Source organism: Heloderma suspectum, chromosome 2, assembly GCF_057233095.1.
Source record: "Heloderma suspectum isolate Gila_16-S chromosome 2, 16-S_ref, whole genome shotgun sequence".
Taxonomy (NCBI): Eukaryota; Metazoa; Chordata; class Lepidosauria; order Squamata; family Helodermatidae; genus Heloderma; species Heloderma suspectum.
Genome location: NC_139459.1, coordinates 343,920,179 through 343,937,894, shown reverse-complemented (window position 1 = coordinate 343,937,894; position 17,716 = coordinate 343,920,179). Strand labels below are relative to the sequence as shown.

The 17,716-nt window shown below is 50.2% G+C and overlaps 1 protein-coding gene and 1 long non-coding RNA gene across 4 annotated transcripts in view; both read right to left on the bottom strand.

The window, feature by feature from the left end:
- Positions 1–17,716, bottom strand: part of LOC146355305 (uncharacterized) — a 219,033-nt gene that overhangs the window by 31,033 nt on the left and 170,284 nt on the right. The gene's annotated exons all lie outside the window — the stretch shown is intronic.
- On the bottom strand, positions 987–16,722 carry LOC146355306 (uncharacterized). Of its 2 annotated transcripts, none has more exons than XM_084840851.1 (2): positions 16,647–16,722; positions 987–16,562 (listed from the first exon to the last, which is right to left on the bottom strand). In XM_084840851.1, exon 2 carries the CDS (start codon positions 3,317–3,319, stop codon positions 2,324–2,326), a length of 996 nt encoding a protein of 331 aa, XP_084696977.1. In that variant the 5' UTR covers positions 3,320–16,562; positions 16,647–16,722; the 3' UTR covers positions 987–2,323. The 2 variants fall into 2 exon arrangements, with proteins under 2 accessions (XP_084696977.1, XP_084696978.1); XM_084840852.1 differs by lacking the exon at positions 16,647–16,722 and having other exon boundaries at positions 987–15,772; positions 16,369–16,627.

The window sequence follows — 17,716 nt, the reverse complement described above, 5'->3', positions numbered from 1 at the left end:
CACCTTTTCTTCTTGTTGGAATTGTTTGTGATTGTGCCTTGAGAATTTCCTTTTGTAAAAAAGGAAATGCTCCCACCCATCTTGGACTCCTTTTCTCGTTAGCGTCGCTTGCCATGGGACCTTAATCATCATTGTCCTGAGTTTATTAAAATCAGCTTTCCTAAAATCCAGGGTACGCGTTTGACTACACTCAGCTTTTGCTTCCCTTAGAACCAAGAACTCAAGTACAACATGGTCGCTTTCCCTCAGAGTTCCTGTAACTGCTACTTTATCCACTAAGTCATCTCTGGTGGTTAGGATCAAGTCAAGGATAGCCGATCCTCTAGTTCCTTCCTCTACTTTCTGTAGGAGGAAGTTATCCGCCACACAAGTCAGGAATTTCCTGGAGGGGCCATGTTTTGCAGAATTTGTCTCCCAACAAATATCGGGGAAATTGAAGTCCCCCATTACTACTACATCATGCTTCCTTAAAACATTGGCTATTTGCTTTTCAAAAGTTTCATCCTTGTCTTCTCCTTGATTGTCTTCTCCTTGATTGACAATGGTTTTAAAACATTGTTTCCTGTTCAAACAAGCTGTGCTGCCTGGGTTCAGGTGACATGACAAGAGCCAGCGTGGTGTATTTATGTATGTATGTATGCATGTATTTGATTTATTAGCCACCCATCTGGCCGGCTACCCGGCCACTCTAATAGCGTACAATACTAATAACAAATTTACATAATCAACTGAACAAAAAAATAAATAACTAAACAACACTGCTCTAAAAAACCCTAACCCACCCCAAATGCCCGCCTGAACAGCCAGGTTTTTAAAGCCTGGCGGAAGCTGATCAAAGAGAGTGTAGTGGCGAGAGTGTTCGATTAGGAGCCGGGAGATTCGGGTTCTAGTCCCCACTTGGCCATGGAAGCTCACTGGGTGACTCTGGGCCAGGAACAGACTCTCAGCCCAACCCACCTCACAGGGTGGTGGTTGTTGTGAGAATAAAATGGAGAGGAGGAGAAGGACAATGTAAGCCACCTTGGGTTCCTTGCAACAGGAAGAAAGGCGGGATATAAATGCAACAAATAAATAATAATAAATAAATGGCAAGCTGTGGCTGGCTGGGTGATTATGAAACTTGCACCTGGCACACGCCACAGCTTGTTTAGCCTACAATGATTGTTCAAACCAGACCAGGCAGTCATGCTGTGTTGTAGTGTTTAGTCTCTCCAAATTCCCACCCCCCAAATATCCTAGTGCCTATAATTATAAGGGGAGTATCTCCTACTTCCAAAATGGTGATAGAATGGGCTATACATTAAAGTTATTGCAGTGCCTCGCACAGTGCTGCAGCTAGGTAACCTGAGACCCTGGACTTCACAGTCTGTGTGTGTGTGTGTGTGTGTGTGTGTGTTGGGTGGTGGTGGTTCAGACAGCCAGGCATAATACTTCAGTAGTGAAGCACAGAACTAGCATGTCTCCACCACCCAGACATTTCCTGCTCTGCAACTGCTTCTAAACTTCTAATAAGTTGGGGCAATACAGCAACAATGACCTGTTTGTCAATCCTAATGAAAAAGAAATACGCCGAGCATGTACAGTTTCACATTTTAAATTCACTGGAATTACAGCACCATCTTGACTACAAGAATAACATGTGGTTTGCTTCTGCGGCCCTGATGCTAAATACTCTTACTTGGGAATACACTCTAGTTTGTTGCAGAACAGGATATTATATTTTAAAAGTAAAATAATAAAATGAGCACCTGTGATCAGTACATGCCTGGCTGGCCGCCCCGTAACTGTAAAATGTTTTCCAAAGAGAAGAATGGGTGCTGTGCCAATAGCCCCGGCATGCCCATGCCAGCCCTGGCACTGGGCCAGTTTGCCACAGCCCCCCATCACCTGTCACTCTCCGAGCGGTCCTTAGCAGGCCCCTGGGCTCTGGACTTGGGCCCCTAGCTGCACCACTTGCCTCACAGCACCATGTTTTCTCTGTTCTGTCTGTACAAATTACTACTCTCAAAGAGAAAAGGGGCTAAGGATGCACTCCTATGCGTGTTTAGACAGAGAAAAGTCCTTCAGCTCCCAGCATTCTCCAGCAAGGCATGCTGGCTGGGGAATGCTGGGACTTGCAGGATTTGTCTTCTGCCTAAACCTGCACAGGATCTCTCCCCAACAATCTTAAATATTGCGTTCCCCAAAGTAAAACAATTCTGAACAGCAGCCTCACACAAGCGACACTGACAGCAGCAATCAATAATCCAAGTGCCCACGTGTCTGGCGCAACAACAAAAATCCAAATACTTCCAAAGGCTGGCACTCCGGGCCCAGCGCGGTGTCAGCAAAGAAAAAGCCCTGCTCCTCTAGCTACAGGGAGGGGAAGGGCAACTTTCCCCGCACGGAGCTCCGCCCCTCCCCACATCTGGGCGATGCCACACGCACATTCGGCAACAGACGGGCGGGGCACCCTCAGCATCGTCCGCCTCGGGAACCAGTCCGTGCTCGCGGAGCGTGGGGAGGGGAAATGGAAACCCAGTTTCTCCGGCTGTGTTTGATCGGAGCCATCAACTGTGCTGTAGGCACCGGGCTCGACCCAAACCAGCAATCTCGCGAAGGTAAAGGCGAAGGTGGGCGAGGCGGCGACGGGAGAGGGGGCAGCGGGCACCGGGGAGCGGCGACTCGCGTTAGCGTCGTGAGAAGACACGCATCCCAAATGCGATCGCTGCCGCGTAGGGCTGCCGCAGAGGACGGAGGAACCCGGCTGCGATGGGCGGCCGCGCGAGCGCGCACGCGCCTGGGCTCGCCCCGGCCGTCTGCTGCGTGAGCTTCCCGCTCTAACTCGCGCCCCTTCCCGGCCGGCGCGCTGCTGCCCCGGTGCGGACGGCGGCTCTTCCCGCCGCGGCTCGGCCACAGAGCCGCCCGCTTCCTCCTCCGCCTGCGCCGACCACAGAGCAGGGCGAACGCTCGCCAGACTCCCGCTGTCCCGCCAGCCTGGGCTGGGGAAGCTGGGAGTTGCGGCCCGGCACATCTGGAGAGCGCCAGGTTGGGGAAGGCTGGGCTGGCCCCTCACAGCCCTGTAGGGCAGGCCTCTCCTCTCCAGCCCGGGAACAAGGGGCGCTCCCTTGCACACACAGCCCATCTCGCTCAGTACCAGCTCCACTGACGGGCAGTGCCGCTCCTGGGCCCATGTCAGGGCCCTTCCCAGCCCTGCCGGGAAATACCCGGAATTGCATGGGGGACCTTCTGCATGCAGCGCAGGGGCTCCAGCACTGAGCCCTTTGCCTGCATCTCTCTCCAACAGACACGCCGGACACCTCCTGCGACATGCAGGCATTCAGCTGGGAATACTGTCGGTGTCCCCCCGCCCCCCGTCTGGCCCAAGTCTGGTTAATCACAGTCTCAGCCCAATTCTATGGGTAGCTATAATCCCCCGCTCAGTATATCAAAGAATACTAGGAGAGGACGGGGGAGCAGTTTGTGCTGGCAGGAGGAGGACCTAATCCAAATTAGCAGCTAGATGTTCTGAAACGTCCAAGTTTTTTTTTTTTGGGGGGGGGGAGTGTTTTCTCTTAAAAAAATACTTTTTATTCTATTTTTTAATCTTTATAAATGAAATAAAAAGTACCAACAACCCAGTCAATATCTACAGTTTCCAACAATACAGTATTCCTAAGAGGACACAGCAATAACAAGACAGAGGAAAAAAAATCAGAAGACGAAAAAGGAAGAGGAAAGCAAAAGAGAAAATATGAAAAAGTTACTTAACATGATTAAATTTATACTGCATTACACACAAACTTCAAATATCATTCTATGTAGAAATTATACCTATAACATTGCCAATATTACAATTCAGTACAGCATAGGAAACCAACCTTAAATTTCAGTATCATATCGTCAATCTTATAGCAAGGAAGCAAGCATACAATTCATTTCCACTAACCATATATTGCCCTTCAGTTAATATATCATAGTAAAGCTTAAAAATTTTGCCAGCCAAAAATATTACTAATCAGTCTCATAATGAAAGTAATAATAATAGTAATAAGGAAGGAAATTAAAAAGGATAAAAAATAATAAATCACTAATATATTTTATACTATCTATATTTTAGATATAAAAATCGTTTGCCCCCACACATACCATCAGGAAATACACGAAGGTGGCAGTAGGACACTCATTCTCAGTCTTAATACAACAGAGCAGATATTGTTAGTCCAGCGTGACCACCCAAAAGGCACGATAAAAGAACTTGCTATAGGTCATCGTGAGAATCTTCAGTGGATGACAAATAAGACAGGGGTTTCTCTGACTAACCACAATTTCACCGTGAGGAATGCAAAAAAGACAGATGAAGCCCTCTTTGAAATTCAGCTATTCAATAATGGATCGTGCTTGATTCAAATAAATGTAACTGTTACTGGTAAGTTCTGAAAAAGGCTCCCCAAGTAAAATTCTTCCCTTGTGTATTTGGGGTATGTTTGGCCACAGAGACTGTAAAGATTGTTTGTCTGTATATTGCCTGATCCTATCAAGTCCTACTCAGAGCAAAACTGAAAAGGGCTGAGTGCCACATTACAAGTTGTCTACCCTGATACAGTAATTCAGGCTGGGGGAACACCAGCACCCTCCTAACTTCTCCACAGCACAGAATCAAGGACCAACTTGTGTCCATGTGCCATGAGCAGAGGTGGGCAACTTGTGGCCCTCCAGATGTTTTGGCCTACAACTTCCATCAGCTCTAGCTGGCATAGCGAATGGTGAGGGATCATGGGAGTTATACGTCCAAACATCTGGAGGGCCACACGTTGCTCGCCCCAGCCTAGAGAAACAATAGAAATGCATGAACATGAGTATTTAGTGTCAATGTCCATAAGCCAAACAGGCTACAAGGATGCTTCTCGAATAGGATGCCAGCTAGATTATGCTAATAAAACAGTAATAGCCTTCTCAGGCTTTCACAATCAGTTCTTCTGACCTTGTCTTGCCATTTTGTCACCATGAGGTGGAGTGAAGTGCTCTGCTTGTTAAAGTAAGGCCAGTAGATAATGAACATCAGCAGTGTGTTGCAAGTGTGATAGTGGATCATTTCTAGAAGGCTTGTGGTGGAAGATTTTAGTATATTGCTGCTTCAGGACAGGATATAATATGAGCTCAGATTTCATATATAGTCCACCTTCGGATGATCACGGGGGTAAAAGAAGCCATAGTGGCTTCTCCCCTCACCCCCACGCGTGTTGTGCGCATGACCGCAATTTGCAAAATTACCCACACTGCAGTGTTATACCCACCATACAACTCACGACTTGCAGTAGGGGTTGTAAGATGGGTACAAAGCCATCCGCACCACGCACCAGGTTTGAACGATGCTGCAGCATGGGTAATTCTGCTAAGTACGGTCGCGCATGCAGTGCACGTGGGGGGGAGCCACAATGGCTTCTTCTACCCCCGTGATCATCTGAACACCCCCACAGCATACCTGTCTTCCTGTAAAATTCCATCACTGCACATGGACATGAACAAAGCTCGAGATAGAGCTATGGCAGGAATGGTGAACATGTGGCTTGCAGTCTACATCCAGCACTGATGCCTACTCATCTTACCACTGGCCTCCCCCTTCTCTTCCCCCCTGCAAAACAATTAGGCTTTTTTAAAAGCTCCCATTAGTGTTCGTTTGTTTGTTTGATTTTTATACCACCCAATGGCCAGGGCTCTCTTTTGCCACTTTTCCTCTTTAATGGAGGCTTTTAAAAATCCTAATTGCCTTACCAGGGATCATTTTCTGCGGGGTGCTACTGGGGAAGAAGGGCTAATCCCTCCCCACGTACTGTGACAACCCCAAATTCCCACCCTCAGGGTAGCGATTGGATGAGGGGTCTCCAGAGTTTGGGGGCATGTGGACACAGTTGGCATTTTGAAAAAATGCCCTGGGCACCACCACGAATTAGCTGCTGTAGGGTGGTTGGAGGATCAATCATGACAATGTTGGGGAGCACCCCCTTGTCTGTGTTTGTGTGTGTGCATGAATGTGTACCCTATATGTGTGCTGGCTTCTCTCACTCTCCAGCTCTTTTCTCCCCCCCCCTTCTTTCTTTGGTCTTTTCCCTACTATCTCTCTCTGGCTCTCCTTCCTTCCTTCCTTCCTTCCTTCCTTCCTTCCATCTCTCTGGCTCCTCTGTCTCCCTATTAAAACTAACAGATCTATTGGTTCATTGGTTTTAATAGGGAAAGGAAAAGCCCCCCCCTGCTAAAAATTGACTGGAGGTGGGATGAAGGGCAGTCTACACACACACACCAAGGGTTCTTGGTGTGAGGTGTACTTCTTTTCCCCTTTGTACTGTGCAAGTGAATGGAGAAATTGCTCCATTTATTTGCAAAGTGGGGAAATAGCTTGGCGGATGCCTCAGCCTGGCCTTGTGGGTGCAGTGACATCCATGGGCGCGGCAACGGAAACCCTTGAAGCAGGCTACTTTAAAGTCTCCACTGATGCTCTTCAGTGGTGCATCAATGGACAGATGAGGAGAGGAGGCGTCTGGCAAGCGAGAGGGGGAGGGAAGCCGGAGGAGAAAACATGGGTGCATGAAAGAGAATATGTGTGGAAGCCCTGCCTCTATCCACTTTTGGCTCCAGCCCCATCTACTGCTGGCATGCAACCCCCAGACTGTTTCCCAAGAAGGAATGTGGCCCTTGGGTCAAAAAAAGGTTCCCCATCCCTGGTCTATGGGAACAAGGAATTCCAGGGTGCTGTAGTTTGAAGTGGCCCAGTCCAGATACAGATTTGGCATCTCACTTGCTGCTATTGGAGAAAACTAGCTTAGATATGTGCACCGATTGTCAACTTGTCAAGCTGAGTCAGGCTTAAAGCTAACTTCAGAAGCACCCTTGTTAAGGTCCATCCCCTCCTGAAAGAGCTTTGCACTTCAAAGAACTAACCAACTCTCGGGTGGCGAGCTCACTTGCTCCAGTCCCAAGAACACGTTTTTGCACTCACAGCTAGCTCATAGCATTAATAAAACTAATCACCTCCACAAAATACAAGAAATGCTTGTAACCTCACACATTACAATGCATATTCCATCACACTTGCATAGGACGACGTGTAAGGGGTCCAGTAGACAGGATATTGTGTGCATATGTATTTACAGGGATGCACTATGCTATGGACACTGGAGGCAGACAGCCGCTTTAAAACGTATTTCAGTACGTGATGCACTTACGACCTAGCTCCCATATATCATCAAACCCCTTCTGAGCAGAAAAGTGAGGTAGAAATTAAATAAGATCGATAATACTCACCCTGAGGGCAGATTTTCCCCACACTGCAATAATATCCCTTAACTGTTAAGACTTAACAGTACTCCTGTGCAGAAAAGTAAAGTGCTGCTCTTCGAAACAAACCATTCTGGTGTGCACACACATACACCCTGTGATGCCAAGTACCCTAGCCTCCACTGACAGGGGTCCTACAGGTAGGAGTAACACATCCCTGTGTGCTGCCCATCTGTCCCCATGGGCCTTTCCTCCAATGAATACATACCCTGCCCAACAAATGCTTCAGTAGTTCAAAACACTTTTGAGTATTGAGCAAACATCTGCCTTTTGCTTTCCAGATTTTTCTTTTTCTCCAGCTATAACACCCACATCTAATGCAACCTCTCCAGATACATCCACAGTGCCTCCTCACGGAGAGGACAGTAAGTATCGGTAAGGGAGCGGGGAGAAATCTGGTCTTCCCTAAAATTCTTCTTAGAGCACATTTCCCTTTTTTCCTGCATTTTTTAACTAGAGGTAGCAGCAAGACATGAGATCACAACCAATGTCAGGGCAAAGCAAGAGTGGAAAACATTTAATTGCTTGTCATTGTAAAATGTCAAAGGTGCTGGAAAGTTAAAGCTTTCTCATCGCAAGGACTGCCATGGCGCTCCCTCTCTCTCTTTTGCTTGTAAAATCCAGTGGTGCATATTTGGTCTGTTCCAAAGAAATGCAAAATAAACTCTTATTTGACAAACACTGTGTTGGCCAGGTGAAATTAGGCTTTTAGATTACTTAGCATTTTCTGTTTGTTCATAATTAGATATCTCTCTCGGGGTGCTTCCAGACAGAGCACTCATCGTGCTAATAATCAGAATGCACTGTGCAACTATTCCATCTTTTCTTTCTTAAAGGAGTATGTGCAGTAAGAAAAAAAGACCGCAGTAGTAGTGGAAAAACAGGGGAGGGTTATAAATGGAAGACAATGATGCTTGGACACTCTCCCGCCCATAACATTCCATAATGAGGCATGGTGATGATGCAATAAATGCCTTTTCTGGAAGCATCCTCAGACAAAAATGGTGCAATAAAACTTTGTATACATCCAGAGGACAATTCTATCTTCCAGATTTGAAAGTTAGCCTGATATACTCACCACTGTGTGGTGTGTGTGTGTGGGTGGCCCGGGGTGGTGGTGGTGGTGGATATTAGGGTATGAATATCAGGATGTATGAAAGACATGATAATACAGAAATCTGCGTAGTTGGGGATGTAGATTGATAATAGTCCATTAAAAGAATGGAACGCAAATGGAATTTTGTGCAAAAGGCAAAAAATTATAGAGGGACATTTACTAGAAAACTGTGTGGTAAAGGAACAAGCTAAATTCTGTTGCATAACTAATGAGCAATGATAGTAAGATTAGCATTTCTCCATGCCTTCCCCATGAATCATGAAAAAGCTTAGCATGCAGGCAGGGGAGCTGAGCTAACCTATCTCAATCCAGTTGCCTTGGTTACATTGGGTCCTTGCAAAATCATGCAGAATAAATATAGAAAGTATTTGAATTGCGTAGTTTATTCTGTGGGCACAATGGGCACATTCTAGGACAGAATCTGGATGCAGTGCAGAAGCAACACTTAAGTCCTGGCCAAATACCAGACCTAAATGATCTGTACCAATGAGAGTGCTGCATCATTCACCAGCACTTGTTTGCTGATGGTGCAGGATATAATTTTTTTTAATGTAATAAACAAGTTCATCTATCTGTTATTCCTCTAAAATACTGAAACTCTTAACTTTCTGGTTTGCTTTCAGATAAATGCCTCTATATTACTCTGGCCATTCTCCTTGTCATTCTGGTTGTGTTTGCTGTCGTTTACTTACTATGAAAGTGCTTCAAGTCTGCCACAAAAGTAGCGTCTGAGCTATTTATAAATGGTTAACATCATCAGCAACGGAAGGTGTAGTCTATTGAATGGAAAAGATGGTGGAGACGTCAGATGAGGATGTTTCTATTGCTTTTTGCAGACTAACTTTTTTATTAAATAAAAAAGTATTTTCTTTATCTTTTTTTCTTTTAAAAATTATTTTAAAAATATCTTTTAATGTATTATAAACTCATCACATAAAAATATAAATGTGATGCACACTCACAGAAAATAATCAAATCTCAGCTTTGGAATTTAAAGATATTCTATGACGCCAACATATTCAGTAAACTAAATCCCTCCAAAAGGGTCTCCAGGGGCATGTATTCAGGAACACCTCTATTCACACATGCAAAGAAGGGAGACCAAATGTCAATAGAACAGTCCCTTTTGCTAGGACCTCGAAGAGGTCTGCTATGATGCGTCAAATGCTCTAGCAGAGCTATTTGCCAAACTTTCATTAGCCAACCTTCGAAGTAAAACCCGCACTTGACTTCCAGTGCTGAGTAATTTCGAAACAGGCCACTGCTAACAGGAAGTTTAACAAATCCTTATTGATTATTTTTCTACCAACATTGTCATAAATGGATAATAAAGCAAGAAGTGGGTCAGGGCTAACAGGTTGAGATAGAATGTCTGAGATTATTCCAAAACTCGGAGACTCGAACACATAGACCCTGGAGCATTCCTACCACATGTGCATCCAAGCCAGGTCCCAGCTGGGTCCCACTCCCAGCCTACTGCTGGAAGAGCCTGAGAGGCTGTAGCCACTGCTGCTACTCTCCCCTGAACCGCCAGGATGGAACAGGAAGGAAGAGTGGCAAATTCGCCATCTGGTGCTTACTGGGGACACTGACCTTGAGCTGGATCATCAATCCCGTGGCCCCCTCAGCAAGCCCAGACAGTTGTAGAGTGGTGGCAACCCAGCATGCATGGGCCCTGCAGTGGCAGACACGACACGCCCGAGAACATGCTGGCCAACAGCAGAGGGTAGCGGGCACTTTGGACTGAGTCACTTATTTTGGTCACTTAGGCGCAGCGTGTGGGCAAGCCAGCACTATTAGGATTGAAAGTTAGGTGGCAGGGAAAAGGGGGGGGGGGCTACTGTGGCCTGAAAACAATGCTCTCCAACCTGGGCAGCCTGTAAGCTTCAGCAAGCAGGTCTTGGTTCATAAACCAAATTTGACATCTGTCCTGCAGAGAGGTAGGTACTGTGTCTCAAAAACTTGAACTAGCACTGTGTTAAGACTTCGGATTAGAGGGCGGGGGGCACTGAATGAAGAGGGAGGTACAGGCAAAGAGACTGAGCAAACAGAAATAAATGTTTCTGAGCGTGTGAGCGGTGGTTGCAATTTAAGACCCACCCGCTCCGCCCTGCCACACACACACAGAACACAGCATCCCAGTCATCACAACAGGTCTAAGCACACCTTTGCATCTAAGGCAGTGGATCTGCCAGAGCTGGTGGGTGGTCCTAAGCTTTAAGCGAGTGACTACACTTCCCCTAGTACCACAGGCATCCATGGCTCCAGAAATGAAAGTGAAACATCACAAATACCCCTATTTGATACCCTGCACACCAAAGAAATGCCTAGGGCACGGCAATGTTGCATTTTGCTGCCTACAACCATGTTGAAAACACACCTGCCACAGCATCTCTGGATTAATCTTTGTTAAGGTACAAACAGAAAGGGAAGAAGTGAAGCGTTAAGCAATGGAGGAAAGAAGATGGGGGTGGGGGTTAGTGTGGTGGGAAAAAGTGAGTTACTGAGCACCGGCCCCTTTTCCATTCTGATCTTCTTGTTCCATCCAAGCCACTGCCAAAGGATATGGTTGGTGACGACTGCTCTGCAGGTGTTGGTGAGGTGCTGGGTCTGCTTCCTCCAGCTCTTCCGGTGGTGCAGGGGGGTGCTCTGCAGGGCCTATGCCACGGTGTGGGGTGACCAATGGATCCACTATAGGCCCCACTGGAAAGACAGGTGGGCGAGGTGCGTATTCATGCAGAGGAGGAGGACCAGAAGGGGAAGGGAGCGGAAGAAACTGCTGTGGTGGCACGTAGGGATGCAGCATGTACCGAGCTTGACCTTGGTGGCCTTGCACTGCTGCTTGCAAGTCTGCTGCCAAGCTTCTAAGCACATCCATCACTTGTCAGTGGCAACAGTTCCCTCCCTCACTGCCTGATCAAAGACGAGGTCTGAGACTGCCATGCCTTTGCGCACTGATCTGCGGATGCTCTGGGCCCTCCCAAAGCTGCCCCAGGAGAATCGGGCTCGCCTCCAAAGCCACAAAGCGGCTTCTGAGTCAGATCGGGCGCTTCCTGCACAGCCCTACTTTTTGGTCCCACCTTTCGGTTTGTCCTTTGGTTTTGGGGAGTTCTTTGCTCCTGACTTCTGGCTTGGCTCCTTATGGAGAGTCATTCTATAGTCAACATCTACGGGAGGTTCAGAGTAGGGCTGCGCATGGGCCTCCCACTTCATTTCAGATGCTCAGTTGTACGTTCTGAAGCAGCCCGGCTTCACTTTGGACCACTTCAGACGCAATCCACTTTGCTTCAGATTCGGATCCGAAGCGAGACTCAGATATCCAAATTATTCAGATTTGATGTTTTCCCACTGACTTGCATTGGAAAACAGAAACAGCCATAACCTTTTCAGTTTTCATGATAGATACATGTAATTTGGGGACCTGGTGGGGGTGATCCTACCTGCCAAATTTCAGATGGTTTGGCCCATTAGTTTTTGTGCTAGACACAGATAAAATGTGCTGTTCGCAGAAACTCCAACTGAAGGTCATAAAGCGATGATCAGAGCGGTCAGGTGTTTGAGCGGTGATTAGGAGGAGGTCACTATCCCTAATCTCTGCTGTACATTTCTCTGAAGTGCAAACAACCCCTCCCCCTAGTAATACTTTCCTATTCAGCTTCACAGTGGATGACCACAGGCTCTCTTTGGCTGAATGGAATACACATTACCTGAGAAAACAGGCTGGCAGGCAGGCTGACTGCTGGCTGAGTAGTTTTTGTGCTATGTGCATTTTTCAACAAAACTCTCAAAGCAAAGAGCTATCACTTTTCACTGGTTGCACAGATACCTGGCAGCCGCAATATGGCTCATTCAAGCTGCCAAACCTCAGACAGTTTTGCCTAGTACTTTTTGTGCTGAGCACAATGTGCTGTTCTCAGAAACTCAGACCAAAGGTAATAAACTAAAGGCATCAGATAACTTAGGAGTTTAAGAGGTGATTAGGAGGAGGTCGCTATCCCTAATCTCTGCTGTAGGTAGTGCCAAATAAAAATAATATAACCCCTCTCCCCTAGTACTACAGCTTCACACTGGATGACCTCAGGCTGTCTTTGGCTGAATGGAAAAACAGGCTGGCAAGCAGGCTGGCAGAGGAGGCGGAGAGGCAGCCATGGGCAAGGGTGCTGGCTCATGGCTGGTGGAGAGATATTCATTGAAGACCCTGAGTTTTGAGTTGAACTGGGCCGGAGACAAACAAAACAAGCCCACTAATGGCGCTTGCTAAGTGAAATGCAGAAGACTGAGTTCTGAGTTGAACTGGACCAGAGACAAACAAAACAAGCCCGCTAAGGGGCTTAAATAAAATAATAACAACAACAACAACAATAAATGTTATGCCCTGCCTGACTCAAATAAGGACAAGAAGCCAGTCAAAATAAAGACCTGCTCACTCACCCAAGGGCTTGAGGGTGGGGTATCCCCGCAGGGGCAGGTTGACTTTGAAGAAGACCAGCTGTTCCACTAAGTCAGCATCCAAGCAGGAGTGGTGGGGTGTCACCACGTCGCCCACCATGGAGAACACTCTCTCACTTCAGATGCTGGTCCATGGGCAGCTAAATCTTTCCCTGGCCACATTGCAGACATTGCACTGTCATCCTTGAGGGCAGGTTGGGTACCTCTCCCTACAACCACTGCTTGCAGTGCCTTGGTCCAGAACGCCTGGCCTGTGGTCCTGCTGGGAGTGACATTGGGGAAGGGATGGTGCCCTGTCTCCCCGCCTCCTCCTTCTCCTCTGGCACCTGCCCCAACCTCCTTGCCCATGCCCCCCTCACTTGCCCCACCAGTATTTACTGCCACCCCATCCGGGAGTTCTCCCCACAAAGGCCATCTTTCAGGCAGTGATCGCACATAGTGGCCAACACATACGTCCTCTCCCAGCATAGGGGCTCTACCCACTGTGCTAGGCCATCCCTCAGCCTTTTCACCACTTCCCACATGTGGAAGTTGCCATTTTAAAAATGGTGACTCCCTGCAATAAGAGTTGGTACCCATGTCCAGGCCTCAGGAGTTGGCGGCGGCAGTGGAGGCGGCGAGGGCGGTGGCAATGATGGCAGTGGTGGTGGCGATGATGGTGGTAGCGAGGACAGTTTATTGCACTGCTTCTGTAGGTGGCGGCAATGATGGCAGTGGTGGTGGCGATGATGGCGGTAGCGAGGACGGCGGCGGCGAGGTCGGAGATGGTGGCGGCTCAGGTAAGGACCTGGCGTGCTTGGGCTGGGGGCGCCGAACCTCCAAACCACACCGAGTGTTTCAGAGAGCCCCCAACCCACTTTGGGTCGCTTCATGCCCCCTCCGCTTTGCCTCGGAAGGGGCTCAAAGTGACCCGAAGCAGCTCGCTTCGACTCGGGGTTTGGGCCTTGGGCCAAAGCAGTGCACAGCCCTACTGAAAAGCATGCCAAAAGCTGGGACCAAAGAGCATGTCAGGATTAAAGGACAAACCAAAAGCCGGAACCAGAAAGCACACTGAATGTCTGGACTGAACCTCACTTAGCCAGTTTCCTGGCTGAACATTTCACACTGGGTCTCCCCAGTTCTAGTCAGAAACTCTAACCACTACACTATCTTGATTCTTGCTTTAAATAAGAACACTGATTTTAAAGGCAGTTGGAAGCAGAGAGGCTAAACAAAATGGGGCGGGGGGAGGACAGCTTCAAGATGACTGTATGTGGATACCAACTGATTTGCGTTGGAGCTATAGAGGTGGTAGAAAGCTTCTCTTATGTACATGTAGTCATGATGGCCTGTGTTTGGTAGGCTCTGAAATTATCTAAAGTAATGGTAGGGTTGAAATGAGTTAACTTTAGAACAGCAGGGGGGGAAAGAAGTAGTCACAATCTAGCGTCAAAAGCCACTGTCCTTTCCAGAATCTGCCCCCCACAAAAACCAGCCCTTTGGTAATCATCCACTTCAGTTCCTACCTCGCTGGGCAGGCTGGCGTGGATCTAGTTCCTCTGCCTCCTTTCATTCCCTTCCTCCCTATCTGCCTGCTTTCATTAGAACAATTTCTCTTGTTCTCTCTACCGGAGGCAGACAGGAGGAACTTCCAGAGCCGCAGCTGGTCAGGCCTGTTCAGTTTCCCTTGCCCTTCTCACTCCCAAACTGGCAGTTGCACATTCAGTCCTGGCCTGTACATGCAGCAGAATGCAGAGCGAAGGGGGCAGAGTCCTGAAGTGGTAGAATGGACTAGAGCGGTGCGCAAAGGGCCTCTCAAAATTCTCCAGCCTATTCGTGGGCCAAGAAATGGCGGGGGGTAGGGCAATTTCACTAAATTTCTCCTAGGGGAGGAGAAATTCTCCAACAGTTCCTCACAGAATGGGCTGACTGTTGGCAGGGGTTGCAGCACAGCTTCTTTCTTTTGTCCTCAGAGTTTTTGGTTTATTGCACTGCTTCTGCAGGTAGCAACAGCACCAACTGTGCTGAGGCTTCCATTTTTCTGAGGCAGAATTTTGCATTTCTTCTGGCGGGATTTTTGAGCTTCCCTGATCGCTGCAAGGTGGCCAAGGGTGCTGTGTGTGTTTTCTCTCTCTATCACTCATCTTTCCATTGCTCTGTAGCCTCCCAGGACATCTGCACTTTCTGAACTGAAAAAATTGCCTCATGATGGCTCTGACTGAAGGGGAGGAAGCTGAGGAGGCTACAGGCTGCCACAGAGATTACTGTACAGTGACATTACTCATGCACACCCCTCAGCCACCTCGTAAGGAAGGCAAGCAGAAGAACCTCAAACCCAGCCATGACAATTTCTCCAAAATTACTCTTCCTTTGAATTTCTTTTCAAAAGCCATTTCTTTTCTATCAAATTGAATGAGAATGGTTGAAAAAATGTGGGGGGAATTTTTGGCACAGCACCACAAGGTGCTGCGGTGTGCTGTTCTACAGCGGTAGTATGGTCGGTACTGCTTTGCTTTTTGTAGGCCCCCCCCCCCGTGTTTTTTCCTTCCTACTGTCCACAGCTCAGATGCAAGATCCTAACACCGCCCATTTCAGCGAAAAGCGGCGGGAAAGGCTAGAAGCCCGCCAGCCCTTCAGCCCGTGATGAGTGACGAAGGCAGGGCGCGGCACCGCGTCCATTCTCCTCTCTAGCGGCGCATGGACCACGCAGTGATCGTGCAGCACCCTCGTGGCAGGAAGAAGAAAGTGGCTGACTCTTGGCCTCACGCCACGTTCTCCTGCACGGAGCTGTTTCGTTCTTAACAAACACATCGCTTTTTCAGGCTTTCACGTCCCCTGAGGCCTTGCTTGCCTTCTGTGTCCTCCGAAGCCTAAAATGACGTTCACCCTCCAGTACTGAGGATGCGAATCCAGCTGAAACAAGAACGCGCCGCCTTTGGGTTTAAATCGCGTCTCAACGGCCATTTGGGGGAAATGGCGTCAGAACATCGCCCAGGGGAGGGGAGGGAATGCCGCCCTGCCAAGCCTTCCAGGCCACGGCGCTCCCACCCCACCGGGAAGGCGCCCTGCTCCAGTCGCCCTTCTGCGGCCGAACCGGCGGCACGCAAAACGGCAGCAGTGTTTCTCGCCGGCAGGACAGCGCGCCTCGACGCACAGGGTCGGCAGCTGCGCTGTGCGCAAAGTGCTTTGCGCGCGCACAGCTTTCGCGAAGGAGACGCGAGTCGGCGCCAAGTCGGAGGAGCGAGTTCTGTCTCAGCTCCGCCGCCCGACCGAAGCACGCAGGACCCCCAAAGACCTTAATTCAGGGCGAAAGGCATATTTTGCCGGAGAACCCGAAATCGGGGAGAGCTCCCTGGCGCCGCCTAACCCGGCCACAACTCGCCCTCGCCGGCGAGAGTCTCGAAATTCACGTCTCCTCGCCGGTGTCAGCTAGCCAGCAAGACCTCGGTCCTCTCGCAGCCCTTACCAGGCCCTTTCTTCCTGTTTCACGCCCCCCCCCCATAACGTACCTCTAGAGCATATATCACGTCCTCTTCATGCACATGTAAGATCGGAGCGGCAAAGCCAAATGCTTCAGACGCAGCGTTTTAGGGTCACGAGAGCCGGACACGACTGCACAACAAAATGGCGCCAGCGCGAAGGGAGACTGCTTGCTCCACGCAAGGCCAGCTGGAGCATGAGCGGAGACGCTTTTTTCCCGCAGCTGCAAGAACAGCCAGAGTCCACCTACCCGTCAGAGTCCCTCCCCCAAAGAAGAAGAAGATAAGAGCAAGGGGAATATACTTACCCTGCTCCCTGGCAGGCGCGGCCGAGCGGGACCGATCCGTCCCGCCGCTCTCTCCCTGACAGGCGCGGCAGAGCGGCGCTCCCTGACAGGCGCGTCAGAGCGGCGCTCTCTCTCCCTGACGGGCGGGTCAGAGCGGCGCTCTCTCTCCCTGACAGGCGGGTCAGAGCGGCGCTCTCCCTGACAGGCGGGTCAGAGCGGCGCTCTCCCTGACAGGCGCGTCAGAGCGGCGCTCTCCCTGACAGGCGGGTCAGAGCGGCGCTCTCTCTCCCTGGCAGGCGCGGCCGAGCGGGACCGATCCGTCCCGCCGCTCTCTCCCTGACAGGCGGGTCAGAGCGGCGCTCTCTCTCCCTGACAGGCGCGTCAGAGCAGCGCTCTCCCTGACAGGCGGGTCAGAGCGGCGCTCTCTCTCCCTGACAGGCGCGGCAGAGCGGGGACAGATCCGTCCCGCCGCTCTCTCCCTGGCAGGCGCGGCAGAGCGGGGACAGATCCGTCCCGCCGCTCTCTCCCTGACAGGCGCGGCAGAGCGGGGACAGATCCGTCCCGCCGCTCTCTCCCTGACAGGCGAGGCAGAGCGGGGACAGATCCGTCCCGCCGCTCTCTCCCTGACAGGCGCGGCAGAGCGGGGACAGATCCGTCCCGCCGCTCTCTCCCTGGCAGGCGAGGCAGAGCGGGGACAGATCCGTCCCGCCGCTCTCTCCCTGACAGGCGCGGCAGAGCGGGACCGATCCGTCCCACGCTCTCTCCCTGGCAGGAGCGGCAGAGCGGGGACAGATCCGTCCCGCCGCTCTCTCCCTGGCAGGCGCGGCAGAGCGGGGACAGATCCGTCCCACGCTCTCTCCCTGGCAGGCGCGGCAGAGCGGGACCGATCCGTCCCACGCTCTCTCCCTGGCAGGCGCGGCAGAGCGGGACCGATCCGTCCCACGCTCTCTCCCTGGCAGGCGCGGCAGAGCGGGACCGATCCGTCCCACGCTCTCTCCCTGGCAGGCGCGGCAGAGCGGGACCGATCCGTCCCACGCTCTCTCCCTGGCAGGCGCGGCAGAGCGGGACCGATCCGTCCCGCGCTCTCTCCC